The sequence below is a fragment of the Pan troglodytes genome, chromosome 9, assembly GCF_028858775.2.
Source record: "Pan troglodytes isolate AG18354 chromosome 9, NHGRI_mPanTro3-v2.0_pri, whole genome shotgun sequence".
In the NCBI taxonomy this organism is placed as follows: domain Eukaryota; kingdom Metazoa; phylum Chordata; class Mammalia; order Primates; family Hominidae; genus Pan; species Pan troglodytes.
Genome location: NC_072407.2, coordinates 73,940,684 through 73,956,307, shown reverse-complemented (window position 1 = coordinate 73,956,307; position 15,624 = coordinate 73,940,684). Strand labels below are relative to the sequence as shown.

Genomic DNA, 15,624 nt, shown 5'->3' with positions numbered 1-15,624 from the left:
CAAGAGCAAACTCCATCTCAAAAAAAAAATTAAAAAAAAATCTTATAAATGAAATAGCGTATCATGGTGGTTAAGAGCTCTGCTTTTGGGCCGGGCACGGTGGCTCACGCCTGTAATCCCAGCTCTTTGGGAGGCTGAGGCGGGCGGATCACGAGGTCAGGAGATCCAGACCATCCTGGCTAACACGTGAAACCCCGTCTCTACTAAAAATACAAAAAAAATTAGCTGGGCGTGGTAGCGGCCGCCTGTAGTCCCAGCTATTCGGGAGGCTGAGGCAGGAGAATGGCATGAACCCGGGAGGCGGAGCTTTCGGTGAGCCGAGATTGCACCACTGCACTCCAGCCTGGGCGACAGAGACAGAGTGAGACTCTGTCTCAAAAAAAAAAAAAAAAAAAAAAAGAGCCCTGCTTTTGGCTGGGCGCGGTGGCTCACGCCTGTAATCCCAGCACTTTGGGAGGCCGAGGCGGGCGGATCACGAGGTCAGGAGTTCGAGACCATCCTGGCTAACACGGTGAAACCCCGTCTCTACTAAAAATACAAAAAATTAGCCGGGCATGGTGGTGGGTGCCTGTAGTCCCAGCTACTCGGGAGGCTGAGGCAGGAGAATGGTGTGAACCCGGGAGGCGGAGCTTGCAGTGTGCCAAGCTAGCATCACTGCATTCTAGCCTGGGCTACGGAGTGAGACTCTGTCTCAAAAAAAAAAAAAAAAAAAAAAAAAAACCAACCTGGCCAAAATGGGGAAACCCTGTCTCTACTAAAAATACAAAAAAATTAGCTGGGCATGGTGGTGGGCACCTGTAATCCCAGCTACTCAGGAGGCTGAGGCAGAGAATTGCTTAAATTCGGGAGGCGGAGGTTGCAGTGAGCCGAGATTGTGCCACTGCACTCCAGCCTGGGCGACAGAGCAAGACTCTGTCTCAAAAAAAAAAAAAGAGCTCTGCTTTCCGAAACCTGGAAATTCTGCTTTGCTTGGTTATTTAGCCTATGGCCTTCAGTAAGTTTCTGAACCTCTCAGCTTCAGTATTGATCTGTTAACTTGGAAGTAATAATAGTAACCACCTAAGAATTGTTATGAAGATTAAAGGAGGTCATCTGGTAAATGGGATAGAGAAAAATGGTATCTGTAAACCACTTGGCACATGATAACAGTATTCCTATGGCCTCCCATCTGGTGCCTTTTCTATCATGTTAGGATGACTGGGAAGGTTTGGGGTTTTAGCGATCCCTCATTCGTGGGCATCCTTTTTCCCTTGGGCTCAGTGAGATTCCTGATTTTCTCCTCCTCTCTTACTTAGGATCCCAAGTATCCTGTAGAGAACTTGCTAAACCCAGATAGTCCAAGGAAACCTTGGCTCAGCTGCCCTCAGGACAAGAGTGGGCAATTGAAAGTAGAACTACAGCTGGAGAGGGCAGTGCCCATTGGCTACATTGATGTGGGTGAGTTCTCTGTGGCCTAGGAACCTTGAGGAAGAACACAGGAATGACAGTCCCTTCTAACTACTCCACTAACATGTCTCAGTTCATTCTGGCTGAGCAGCCTTTATGGAATAAGTTTTACCTGGGTGTCAAAGGGAAATGTGGCCCTTGCCCTTGGAGCAGATCTGTGTGGAGAACTCCAAGGGCTCTATTCACATAGAATACAATGTGAATGGCGCTCCTCAAATTATGCAACATAACTACCATTCTTTGATCTTAGTGGCCTGGGTAAAACCTTAGGACACTGACGTAATTATAAATCCCGGCCAGGCACAATGGCTCATGCCTGTAATCCCAACACTTTGGGAGGCCAAGGCAGGAGGATCCCTTGAGCCCAGGCGTGTGAGATCAGCCTGGGCAACATGGCAAAATCCTGTCTCTACCAAAAATACAAAAATTAGCCAGGTGTGGTGGCGCACACCTGTAGTCCCAGTTACATGAGAGGCTGAGGTGGGAGGATCACCTGAGCCCAGGAGGTCAAGGCTGCAGTGAGCTGTGATAATGCCACTGCACTCCAGCCTGGGCAACAGTGAGACCCTGTCTCACAAAAAATAAAAATAAATCCCAACATATAGAACCTGCATACACCTGTAAATATCTGTGTCAGGAGGATGCTGGAGAGATGAACTGTGCGAGGATAATCCAAGAAGGCTGAATAGGAGTTTATGGATTGAGAAGATTGACCTTAGAATTCTCTGGAATCTAGAACTGTCCAGTCCACTGGTCTCAGTTTTGTCGGGACAGAGAGATGTCAGGCTCCCTAGCAAGGAATTAAGAGAGACAGAATTTAGCGCTCTCCCCCGGGGCCAGAGGACAGAGAAGCAACAAGTCTCTTTAATCAGGGGAAGGTTTCTGGCTGGGAGGAACATGGTGAACGTGTGCCATTGGTATTTGGTGGACTGGAGTCTCATTCCACTCCAGTTACTGGCTCCCTGTGGGACTCCACATATCGCTGAACCTTTCTGGCTTTCAGCTAGCTGTAAAGTAGAGGAGTGTCCTCCTTCCACCGTATTCCTTTGTCTTCAGTCATCTCATTCCTCTTATCCTTCTCTCAACCTTTTGTCCCCAGGTAACTGTGGCTGTGCGTTCCTGCAAATTGATGTGGGCCGTTCTTCCTGGCCCCTGGACAGACCTTTCATAACCCTGCTCCCTGCAACCACGCTAATGTCTCTAACTGATTCAAAGCAGGGGAAGAACCGCTCCGGGGTCCGCATGTTTAAAGATGGTAAAGAGGGCAAAAGCAGAAAAGATGGGGGTGGTCTTTATGAGAAACAGATGCAGTACTAAAGAGGACTGTGAGTGCTATTAGGTGTAGACTGTGGGAGGGAGCCTGTGCAGGGGTTTAATTATATCTGTTGGGGGCAAAGGGTGGTTAAGGAATGGTGTGCTTGTGTGCGAGATTTGTGTGGTGAGGATGCATGCTAGCTGGGGAGATGGAGATTTATGAACTATTTATATTTATACATAACTTGTGGTTCGGTAGGGCCCAATATATAGAACACACACACTTATTGATTAATATATTTTTGTGGCCAGGCGTGGTGGCTCATGCCTGTAATCCCAGCACTTTGGGAGACTGGGACAAGTGGATCATCTGAGGTCAGGAGTTCGAGACCAGCCTGGCCAACATGGTGAAATCCCATCTCTACTAAAAATACAAAAATTAGCCAGGCACGGTGGTGAGCGCCTTTAATCCCAGCTACTGGGGAGGCTGGGGCAGCAGAATTGCTTGAACCTGGGAGGCAGAGGTTACAGTGAGCCAAGATTGGGCCATTGCACTCCAGCCTGGGTGACAAGAGTGAAACTCTGTCTCAAATAATAGTAATAATAATAATATGTTTTTGTGGGTATAAGTGTGGATGTAGGATAGATGTTTATGTAAGTCATGGAAGGCTATATAGTGGTTATAGTTGTGTAGCATATAATGTTTACTGAATTTATACAAATCTCTGTTCACTAGGCACTACAGAAAAACATAAGATCTGATTCCTAGCCTCTAGGGATGTACAGTCTCATAAGGATTTGTCTGTTTTAAGTTGGAAGTATTTGTAATGTTGTAAAGGAAGAGTGACATTGGAGGGGCATATGATTTGGAGAAAGTGAGGTACTGACTGGACAGTGTTAGGAACTAAAGATGTGGAGGGTTGGTGATATCGGAATGTGATACCGTGAGCATGTAGAGCACGTGGTGGTGTGAGGGAGGTTGAGGTCTTATGATCCAGGAAGGGCCAATATATATCTCAGGTAATCCACTGGGTCCTTACTCTGCAGGTAACTTCTTCTTAAAATGAGATATTGATGAGGTCCCTGGAGAGGTATAGAATTCATGCTGAGAATAGTGTGGAACTGTGACAGAGGAGTGATGAGAAGGCAAGAGACTGAATATGAGAAGGCCCTGACTGGCCTGCTTGGCATTACCATACCCTGAACACCCAAGCCTAAGGGGACATTTACTGAAGACCTCCTTCTTTTGTTGGAGGTTACTCTCTATAGTTCTCTTCCTTAGTATTGACCTTTTCTTCCTCTGTCTCTCCCATTTATGCATTTCCATTCCCCCCTGATTTTGTTTCTCTTTTTTCCTTGAGTTGATTTCCTGGCTCCAGCCTCAGGAGAGTTATGGGATCGACTTCGCCTGACCTGCTCCCAACCCTTCACGCGTCATCAGTCCTTTGGCCTGGCCTTTCTACGGGTGCGTTCTTCTCTGGACTCCTTAGATGACTCTGTGGTGGGTCCGTCAGCCCTTGTGAGCTCTGTGCTGAACAAGGTATGTATGATGATGGAGTGAGGATTTAATGTTTTCCCTTCCTTTTCAGGTTTCTGTTTAAGAAACTGATGCTTGTTTGAGACATAGACACACACACACACACAAATACAAGTATCAACGGGCTTGATACCCTTTCTTACAGGTAGGCGTGAACTCCTCTCCTCCCCTGTCTCACACGTGGAATATGCAAGTGAGTGAGCCTTGGATACAGTATACACAAAGCTTTTGGACTATTTGCTCTTTAGCCATAAATTATTCTTGGATCCAAACTTAAATTCATACTTTATTTCTAAGTTATTGGGTGACTGTAGCTTTTATCAGACTTTTCCTTTGAGCACTCACTGTAAGTCCCAAAGTCTCGTGTAGTTTCTCTGTCATTATTCCCTTACAAAGTTATATCTTTACATGTGTGCTCTACAGTTTCATTTGTTCCCCTGCTTTTCTCCCTGTACAACACATGTATACAGGCATACCTTGGAGATGTTCCAGGTTTGGTTCCAGATCATGACAATAAAGCAAGTCACACACATTTTTTGGTTTTTCAGTGTATATAAGCCAACAATTATCTGAACCTTCAGTGAGTCATAATCTTTTTTTTTCTTTTTTTTTTTGGGACAGAGTCTCGCACTGTTGCCCAGGCTGGAGTGCAGTGGGGCGATCTCGGCTCACTGCAAGCTCCACCTCCCAGGTTCTCACCATTCTCCTGCCTCAGCCTCCCGAATAGCTGGGACTACAGGTGCCTGCCACCACGCCTGGCTAATTTTTTGTATTTTTAGTAGAGACAGGGTTTCACCGTGTTAGCCACGGTGGTCTCAATCTCCTGACCTCGTGATCCTCCCCTCTCGGCCTCCCAAAGTGCTGGGATTACAGGTGTGAGCCACCGTGCCCGGCCAGCGAGTCGTAATCTTTTTGCTAGTGGAGAATCTTGCCTCAGTGTTGACAGCTGCTGACAGATCAGAGTGGTTATTGCTGAAGGTTGGGCTGGCTGCGGCAATTTTGTAAAATAAGACAATTAAGTTTGCCACATCAATCTACTCTTCCTTTCATGAAAGAGTTCTCTGTAGCATGTGATGCTGTTTGATAGCATTTTAACCACAGTACAACTTCTTTCAAAATTTGAGTCAATTCTCCCAAACCCAGCCACTGCTTTATCAACTAAGTTTATGTCATAGTCTAAATCTTTATCATTTCAATAATGTTCGCAGCATCTTCACCAGGAGTAGATTTCATCTCAAGAAACCACTTTGCTCATCTATAAGAAGCAACTCCTCGTCTGTTCAGGTTTTATCTTGAGATTGCAGTAATTCTGTCACATCCTCATGTTCCATTTCTATTTCTAGTTCTCTTACTATTTCTTTTTTTTTTTTTTTTCCTGAGACAAAGTCTCTCTCTGTCACCTAGGACTGGAGTGCAATGGCATGATCTCGGCTCACTGCAACCTCTGCCTCCCGGGTTCAAGCAATTCTCTCACCTCAGCCTCCCGAGTAGCTGGGATTACAGACACGCAGCACCACACCTGGCTAATTTTTTGTATTTTAGTAGAGATGGGGTTTTACCATGTTGACCAGGCTGGTCTCAAACTCCTGGCCTCAAGTGATCCACCCGCCTCAGCCATCCAAACTTCTGGGATTACAGGCATGAGCCACCATGCCTGGCCAAGTTCTCATACTATTTCTGTCACATCTGCAGTTAATTTCCTCCACTGAAGTCTTGAAAGCCCACTAGGAGGGTTGGAATTAACTTCTTCCAAATTCACGTTAATGTTGATGCTGTGACCTCCTCCCATGAATCACCAGTATTCTTAATGGCATCCAAGATGGTAAATTATTTCCAGAAGGTTTTAATTTACTTTCCTAGATCCATCAGAGGAATCGCTATCTATATGGCAGATATAGCCTTACAGAATTTATTTCTTAAATAGCAATGCTTGAAAGTTGAATTACTCCTTGATCCGTGGGCTGAAAAATGGATGTTACGTTCGTAGGCATGAAAACAACATTAAGCTCCTTGTACATCTACATCAGACCTCTTGGCTTAGGTGCATTACCAGTGAGCATAAATGTTTTGAAAAGGAATCTTTCTTTCTGAGTATTAGGTTTCAACTGTGGGTTTAAAATATTCAGGAAACCATGCTGTAAACTGATGTGCTGTCATCTAGGCTTTGCTGTTCCATTTATAGAGCACAGGCAGAGTAGATTCAGCATAATTCTCAAGGGCCCTAGGATTTTTTAAATAGTAAATGAGCATTGGCTTCAACTTAAAGTCACCAGCTGCATTAGCCCTAACGAGAGAGTTAGCTTGTCCTTTGAAGCCAGGCGTTGACTTCTCTTCTCTAGCTATGAAAGTCCTAGATGGCATCTTCTTTCTTTTTTCTTTTTTTTTTTTTTTTAATCTTTTGAGACAGAGTCTTGCTCTGTCACCCAGGCTGGAGTGCAGTGGCACGATCTTGGCTGACCATAACCTCCGCCTCCCAGGTTCAAGCAATTCTCCTGCCTCAGCCTCCTGAGTAGCTGGGACTATAGGCGCACACCACCACACCTGGCTAATTTTTGTATTAGTAGTAGAGATGGGGTTTCAACATATTGGCCAGGCTGGTCTCGATCTTGTGACCTTGTGATCCGCTAGCCTCGGCCTTCCAAAGTGCTGGGATTAACAAGGTCACCCCCCGTGACCTTGTTAGTCTTTTCCTGGGTGGAGAGGATGATCTTACTCCCAATATCGCAGGGGGTGAACACACCCCTGTGAAAATCTTCCTATTTTCAGAGGGAGAGAGGCTGATATTACTCCCAGGACCGCAGGGGGTTTCCACAGCCCTGTGATACTCTTCCTAATATCCACAGGGAGAGAGGATGATATGACTCCCAATATCACAGGGGGGGTACAAAACCCTGTGATATTGTTCCTAATATCCAGAGCGAAAGAGGATGATATGACTCTCAATATCGCAGAGGGTGTGCACCCCTCCTGTAATATTGTTCTGAATACCCTGGGAGGGAGAGGATAAGGTTACGTTGAATATCGCAGGGAATGTACACCCTCCCCCTCTGATACCCTTCCTAATGTGCAGGGGAAGAGAGGAAAATTTCACTCCCAATATCACAGAGGCAGTACACCCCACTTGTGGTGATGTTCCCAATATGGAAGGGGGAGAGGATGATACTACTCTCAATATCGCAGGGCTGTTCACATCCCCAGTGACATTTTCTCCTAATATCTAGGGGAGAGACAATTATATGACAGCAAAGGTCGCAGGGTCTGTACATCCCTTCCTGATATTGTTCCTAATATCCAGGGGGAAAGAGGATGATAAACATGAAAGGGGGTGCACATCCCCCACCCCTACGATATTGTTCTTAGTAATCGTGAGGGGAGAGGATAATATTACTCCAAATATCGCAGGGGTTGTTCACCCTTTTGTGTTTTTGTGCCCAATATCCAGGAAAATAGAGGATGATGTTACTCCCAATGTCAAAGTAATTGTACAGTACCCCTGTGATATTCTCCCTAATATCCAGAAAGGAAAAGAATGATATTACTCGCAACAACGTAGGAAACGTATACCCGCGCTGTGGTATCTTTCCCAGTATCCAGGTGGGGAGAGGATCATATTACTTCCAATGTCGCAGGGTGTGTACACCCCTTCTGCGATCTCGTTGCTAACATCCAGGTTTGGGGTGGAAGACCCAGATCTCCACCCACCCAGAGTAGGTACGCCCAAGAACTAGTACATACTTTTTACCTCCACACTTTGGCATCTCTGTGAAGTCCACTTGGAGACCTTCAAAGGGGGCTGCTCCATAAGCTCATATGCCGGGCGGAACGGCTGGACCTTGCCTCGCATCATGCTGTCGGCAGGTAACACACCGCTGCCTCACCATTTTGGCAAGGGCTGACAAAGGCAAGATGTAGAAATACCAGCCTAACAACTTTTCCAGTGACTCCTGACCTCGATGGGTGGTTTCTTGCACAGCCAGTACAACTGCAGTTCCTAGCAGCTGTGGCACAGTTACTCTCCCATCTGCTAACCGAATCCATCCTCCTCCATCACTTGTCCTTCCCTCTACCTGGAGAAAGTCCTTTTCTTCTTTAGAAGCAGGTCCAAGATCAGGTGCTTGAGGGAGCACTGATGCCCAGAAGGGGGCAGATGCTGCTTTTGGAGCCTCTGACTCAGCACAGGAATTCCCCAAACCCAGCAAGATGGAAGCTCGCTGGTGTCCCCTGCAATGCATAACTGCCACCTTGTGGGGTTTCCATACTGTTTATAATCATTGCAAGATTTCCTGCTGATATTTTGTGCCTTTTCCCCCAGAGTTCAATAGGCCCTTTTCTATCACACTCCACGCACTTGAAGGGTTGAAAAGACGTACCGAGAATCAGTGTAAATGTTGACAGTCTCACTCTCGCTGAGTTCTAAGGCCCCAATGAAAGCAATGAGTTCAGCTTTCTGGGCTGAAGTGGCCTGGGGCAACGATCTGGCTTCAACAACAGTGTCCAGGGTTATCACTGCATACCCTGCACCTCTCTCTCCTTGGGGGTTGAAGAAGCTGCTCCCATCCACATATAGTTCCCAGTCTCCTGATGGCCAAGGCTGGTCCCGGAGGTCAGGTCTGCTAGAGTGAATTGAGTCCAACACTTCTACACAATCAGGCTCGACAGGGCTCTGATACTGGGAGCAAGGTGGCGGAGTGTAGGCTGTTACAAACTTCGATGGTTATACGGGGATTTTCACAGAGCAAAGTCTGGTACTTGGTGAGTGTGGCATTCGTTAGCCAATGATGTCCTTTAGTATTCATTAAAGTCACCACGGCACAGGAGGCCTTTATGTTCAGGTTTTGCCCAAGAGTCAGCTTATTTGCTTCCTGTACTCGCAGGGCAGTTGCTGCCAAGGCCCTCCAACAGAGGGGCCATACTTTAGAAACCCCGTCTAGTTGTTGAGAGATGTAGGCCACCGGCCTCGGCCTGGTCCCCACAGTTTGGGTTCAAAGTCCAGCTGCCATCTTTTCTCTCTCTCATGCATACAATGGAAAAGGCTTTGTCAGATCAGGTAGCCCCAGGGCTGGGGATGCCAGAAGTTTTTCCTTTAACTCATGAAAGACTTGCTGTTGTTGGGATCCGCATTCCAAAGGTTCCCAGTCCCCGTCCCCTTGGTGACCTCATAGAAAGGCTTGGCTAATACTGCAAAGTTTGGGATCCACAGTCTACAAAACCCCACAGCTCCTAAGAATTCTCCCCTGCCTTCTGCTCTTAGGCTCCGCTAGATGGCAAATGACCTGCTTTCGTTCTGATCCCGGGCTGTGTTCCGACCCCTGTCGGATAGTAAATCCCAGGTAATGTACCTGCTGTCGGCAGATCTGAGCTTTCTTCTTGGACACCTTCTACCCACAGTCCTCCACGTGCTGGTGTAGGGCATCTGTTCCCTTGGCACACCCGAATGCCGTGGGGTGTCCCAGCAGAAGGTCCTCAACCTACTGGAGCAACACGCAGCCTAGGTCTCTCCTGGGAAACTTCTGGAGGTCTTGAGCCCACGCCTCCCCGAAGATGGTGGGGGAGTTCTTGAACCCTTGGGGAAACCCGGTCCAAGTGTACTAAGTAGTGACACCTGACTCTGGATCTTCCCACTGAAAGGCAAACAGCTTCTGCATCTCAGGGGCTAATCTGATAGGAAAGAAAGCGTCTTTCAGGTCCAAGCAGGTGAACCAGCTGTCCTCAGCTGGCAGCAACCCCAACAATGTGGTCGGGTTATTTACTGTTGGATGTAAAGTCAGTGTAGCTTGATGAAGCAAGCGCAAATCCTGAACCAGCCGGTAGTCCTTGGTCCGTGGCTTGGGAACAGGCAGGAGGGGAGTGTTCCATGGAGACTGACAAGGAACAATCATTCCAAAAGTTCTTAGGTGCTTGAGATGGACCTGGATACCTTGAAGGGCTTCTCTGGGGACTGGCTCCTGTTTTTGCCTCACCGGCTGGGCCCGTCTTAACTGGCCAATCCCGGAGAGTTGTCTTCTGCCCATACTCTTGGCCACCGCTTAGTCAGAGCTGGTCTTCTCTCTTGGCCCGGCTCAGTTAAGAAAAGTCTCCATTCCTCCTCTCGGAGAACCGTAAGGGTCATAATGACTCCCATTCCCGGTAACTTTACCAGCAAAGAGCCGTGCTCTGTCAAAGAGATAGTGGCTCTCAGCTTGCTGAGCAAGTCCCTTCCTAAAAAGATCAAGGGACAGTCAGGCATGTACCAAAACTGATGAATGACTTTATGTCCTCCTACAGTACAAGTCCGAGACAAGCAGAAAGCTAGCTTTGCTGAAACCCCCGTGGCTCCGATGACGTCAATAGTCTGTTTGGATAAGGGGGCGACAAGGGCAGTTACTAGCGAATGTTCAGCACCGCTATCTACAAGAAAGTCAATGTCTCCACCCCCGACTATCATTCTGACCAGAGGCTCTTTGGGAATGCTTGAGCCGGGTCTCCCTCAGTCCAAGAACCCTTCTGCCCGGTTGAGCAGGGCCCTTTCCTCCTTGTCCGGGGCCTCCTGCTCTGAGTCACCTTGTTTTCTTTTGAGCTGAGGGCATTTGTTCTTCCACTGTCCTATTTCTTTACAATAAGCACACTGGTTACGCTGCAAACTCCGACAGCCAAGCTGAGTTTCTTTCCCAGGGCCCCCCTTCCCTTGCCTCTTTGGGGGGGCCCCTCTGATTGCTGCAGCTGACAAACAGTTCGGCGTGTCGCCGGGCCTGACTTCCATTCTCTTTGCCATTTTCCTTACGGCTTACTGCATCCCTGTTTACAAACACCTGGCTAACTATTTCTAGTAATTGTGGTGGATTCATCCCTGCAAGCCCAGCCTGTTTCTGCAGTTTTCTTCTCATGTCTTCTGCGCTTTGACGGACTAAAGCCATGTGAATCATGCGCTGATTTTCAGGGCTATCGGGATCACAGGGAGTGTACATACGATAGGCCTCACACAGTCTCTGGTAGAATTGTGCTGGACTTTCTTCTTTTCCCTGATTGACCTCAGAGAGCTTGTTAATGTTTGTGGCTTCCTGAGCTCCCCTCATTAATCCTTCCAGGAGAGCTTCCCTGTCTTGCTTTAGCCTTTGCATATCCTCTCTTTCATGTGGGTCCAACTGAGGGTCAGTTCCTGGCAACTGGGTCCTTCCATACTCTTGGGCGTTTTGATAATCAGCTGGTGCATGTTCCTCTAGCCACTTAGTTGCTGCTTGAGGACTCTCTGCCTTTCTTCGCTGTTAAAGAGGAACATGAGCAACTGGTGCCAATCAGCACAGGTGGGGTTGTGGGTCTGGATAACAGCTTCGAGCAAATCAATTAGGGCTTGTGGCTTTTCGGTATAGGGCGTTGTATTGTTTTTCCAGTTGAGAAGGTCGACGCAGGTGAAGGGCTGGTACCCAAAAACATGCCTCTCCACCATGTGACCATCCTCATCTAACCCAGTATACCGCTGCTCTCTCAGGGGCATTTGTGTCCCCGTTTTGAGTTGTAAATGAGCTGTCAAGGGAGGAGTGGAATGGCGCAATGCGACTTACCGCAATTAATAATCTCAATTATTAATTGGCGCTAATACTTATCAATTTTAATAACCCATAATATAATTTTTAAAATCAATACCAATAATGATAATTAATATTAAATACTTATACTAATGATAACAATACATGATTAATATTAATGATTAATGATGCCTGATATTGATCTTATCATTAGAAAACAGTCATATTAGCTCCTAATAATTAATATTAATAATCTGAAAACTTTTTATTAGCAATTCTTTATATTAATATTAATATCGGTCATTCATATTCATGTTAATAATAAATGAGGAATAATTCATACCAATATTACTCCCTAATACCTCAGTGGGTGTACACCCACCTGTTATATTTCTCGTAATGTCCAGGGAGGGAGAGAGCATGATATTACAATCTATATCGCAGTAGGTGTACAACCAGCCAGTTATATTGATCCGAATAAAATCTCCAGTGGTTGGAGTATGACGTTACTCACAATATAGCACTGAGTGTGCATCCACCCGTGATTTTGCTCCTAATATTCACGGAAGAAGAGAATGCTATTACTCCCAACATCACAGGAAGTGTACACCCCCGTGTGAGATGGTCCATAAAAATATTCCAAGGCGGAGGGGGTGATATGACTACATATATGGCAGAAAGTGGACACCCCCAAGGATATCGTTCCCATGATCTTGGAGGGAAGAGGATAATATTACTTTCAATATCACAGAAAGTGGACACGTCCCCAACTGATATAGTTTCTAGTTGCAACGTGGGAGAAGAGGACCTGACACCCGGTATCCCAGGGAGTAGAAATACCCCTGTGATACCGTTCGTAATATTCAGAGAGGAAGAGGATATTACTCCCAATACAGACGGGTGTACAACCTCTGTACACCCAGGGTGTACAGCGGTCTGTGAAACAGTTCAAAATCTCCAGAAGGGGAGATGATATTACTCACAATATGATAAACAGGCTGTGAGTCCACCGCGGATCCTAAGAGCCAGAGGGGCAAGAGGGGCTGGCTCTTACTCCCCGCATCGCGGGGGGCGCCTCGCCCCCCTGCGATGGGGCTCGTAATATCCAGTGGGGGAGAGGGGGTGATATTACTCCGTTTCTCGTATTATGTTTTCTCTACTGCTACACTTGGTTAACACCCTGGGACATTATTTTCCATATTCTAGGAATGTGTCACTGTTTGAGTCCCAGGGGGTATACACCCTGTGATATTATTCGTGATAATGCGGCGAAATGTGAATCCTGATGTCAGAAGTCTCTACACACTCTGATATTATTCGCAATACCCTAGCGGAACGTTAATAATAATGTCACAATGTGTGTACTGCTTGTGCCATTATTCTTAATCTCCTAAGGGGAGGTTGATTTTTTTGTCACACGGAGTAGTTTCCCTTTGGTATGATTCGGAATATCCTGGAGGGATGTCACTCCTTATGTCACAGGGTTTGTACACCTTGTCAAATTACTCTTATTATCCTTATAAGATATCACTCCTCATATCACCGAGGGTGTACACTCTGTGATATTATCGTCATATTCTAGGGAAATGTTTCTTTTAATGCCACAGATGTTGCACACCTTGTGAAATTTTTCGTTATAGTTTTGTGGGATGTGACTCCTAACGTCACACGGGGTGTACACACAGTGATATTACGTGTAATCTTCTATAGAAATGTTACTCGTTAAGTCACAGGTCCTGTACACCCTTTAATATTCTTCATCATATTCTAGGAAAACGTGACCACTAAGGTCACAGGGCGTGTAGACCCTGTCATAAAATTCGTAATATCCCAGCGGGAGTTCACTACTAATTTCACAATGCGTGTACACCCTTTGATATTGTTCTTATTATCCTAAAGAGATGTGACTACCGATGTCCCAATGCATGTACATTCTCTGATATTATTCCTTATATCCTCGGGGGATGTGACTTCTAATGTCACACGGCGTGTACTCCCTGTGTTCTATTTCATAATATCCTAGTGCAATTGTACTCTTAATGACACAGGGGGTGTAGGCATTGTGATATTATTCATGATATTCTAGAAGGATGCTACTCCTAATGTCACAGGGGTGTACACCCTGTGATAGTATTCATAATTTCCCGGGGGTCTATACTCCTAATGTCACAGAAGATAACACCCTGTGACATTATTCATAATATTCTGATGAGATGATTCTCCTAGTATCACAGGGGGTGTACACCCTGTGATAATATTCTTACTCTTCCAGGGAGATGTCACTCTTAATGTCACAGGTGTGTTCCTTCTGTGATATTATTGAAAATATGCTAGCTGGATACTACTACTAATGTCACAATGCGTGTACACCTTGTGATATTATTAGTAATATTGTGGGGGGATGTTACCCCTAACGTTACCGGGGTGTACACCGTGTGATATTGCTCCCAATATTGTAGGAGGATGCTACTCCTAATGTCACAGGGGGTGTACAGCCTTTGATATTATTTGCAATCTGATAGAGAGATATTACTTTAATGATCACAGTGGGTGTACACACATGGGCTACACCCACTGGGATAATATTTGTAATATCTTAGGGAGATATAACTCCTAATATCACAGTGGGTGTACCCCATGTGTGTACATCCTGTGATATTATTTGTAATATCCATGGTAAACATTACTTCTAATATCCCACAGAGGGTACACCCTGTGATATTTTTCATAATATCATAGGGAGATATTGCTTCTAATAACACAGTGGGTGTACACCATGTGTGTACACTCCGTGATGTGATAGCTTATATTCTAGGGAGATATTCCTTCCAATATCAGAGTGAGTGTACACCTTGTGATATCATTCGTAATCTCCTAGAAAGATGTTGCTGCTAATATCACAGAGGGTGTGCCCCCAGTGACATCATTCGAAATATCCTAGGGAGATGTTACCCGTAATGTCACAGGGGTTGTACACCCTGTTATATTATTGTAATATTCTAGGGGGGTGTTACTTTTAAAGTAACAGGGGTGTACACCCTGTGATGTTATTCGTAATATCCTAGGAAGGGGTTACTCCTAATATCACACTCCTAATATCACACCCTGTGATAGCATTCGGAATATCCAAAAGGGATGTTACTTTTAATGTCACATGGGGTGTACACCCTTTGATAATATTCGTAAGATCCTAGGGACATATGACTTCAAATATCACGTTGAGTGTACACACATGGTGTACACATTGTGTGTGAACACCTCCTGTGATATTATCCATAATATCCTAGGAAAATGGGACTCCTAATATCACGGTCAGTGGACACCCTGTGATATTATTGGTAATATCCTAAAGAGATGTTACCACTAAGGTCACAATGTATGTGCGCCCCCTGATATTATTCGTTATATCCTCGGGGGATGTTACTGCTAATGTCACACGGGGTGTACTCCCTGTGATATTATTCGTAATGTCCTAGGGGTATGTTACTTTCAATGTCACCGGGGTGTATATCATGCATATTCAACACCTGTGATACTATTCCTAACATCCTAGGGGCATGTTCCTCCTAATGTCACATGGGGTGAACACCATATATGTACACCTGCTGTGATATTATTAGTAATATCCTAGGGGAATATTACTCCTGATGGCACAGGAGATGTACACCATGTGTGTCAACCGCCTGTGTCATTATTCATAATATCCTAGGGAGATTTTTCCTTGAATGGCACAAAGTGTGTGCAAAAGGTCACAGAAGGTGTGCACCTTGTGATGTTATCTGCAATACCCTAGAAGGATGTTACTCCTAATATGTCACAGGGGTGTACACACTTTGATATTATTTATAATCTCATAGACAGATATGACTTCAAATGTCACAGTGG

General features: G+C 45.7%; 2 protein-coding genes across 21 annotated transcripts in view; both read left to right on the top strand.

The window, feature by feature from the left end:
- The window catches only part of XNDC1N (XRCC1 N-terminal domain containing 1, N-terminal like), a 58,071-nt gene that overhangs the window by 8,313 nt on the left and 34,134 nt on the right, over positions 1-15,624 (top strand). For 12 of the 20 annotated variants that reach the window (XR_010147095.1, XR_010147094.1, XM_063782526.1 and 9 more), the window contains 3 exon segments: positions 1,296-1,437; positions 2,546-2,701; positions 4,062-4,240. Coding sequence is in view for 18 of the 20 variants with exons in the window: in XM_063782526.1 (XP_063638596.1) it covers positions 1,296-1,437; positions 2,546-2,701; positions 4,062-4,240 (477 nt within the window). In the remaining 2 variants the exon portion in view is untranslated. 20 annotated transcript variants of the gene reach the window in all.
- The window catches only part of LOC134806957 (putative zinc finger protein 705EP), a 109,071-nt gene continuing 97,558 nt past the window's right edge, over positions 4,112-15,624 (top strand). The window contains exon 1 of the mRNA XM_063784273.1: positions 4,112-4,240. The gene's annotated coding sequence lies outside the window, so the exon portion shown is untranslated. The remainder of the gene's footprint in view (positions 4,241-15,624) is intronic.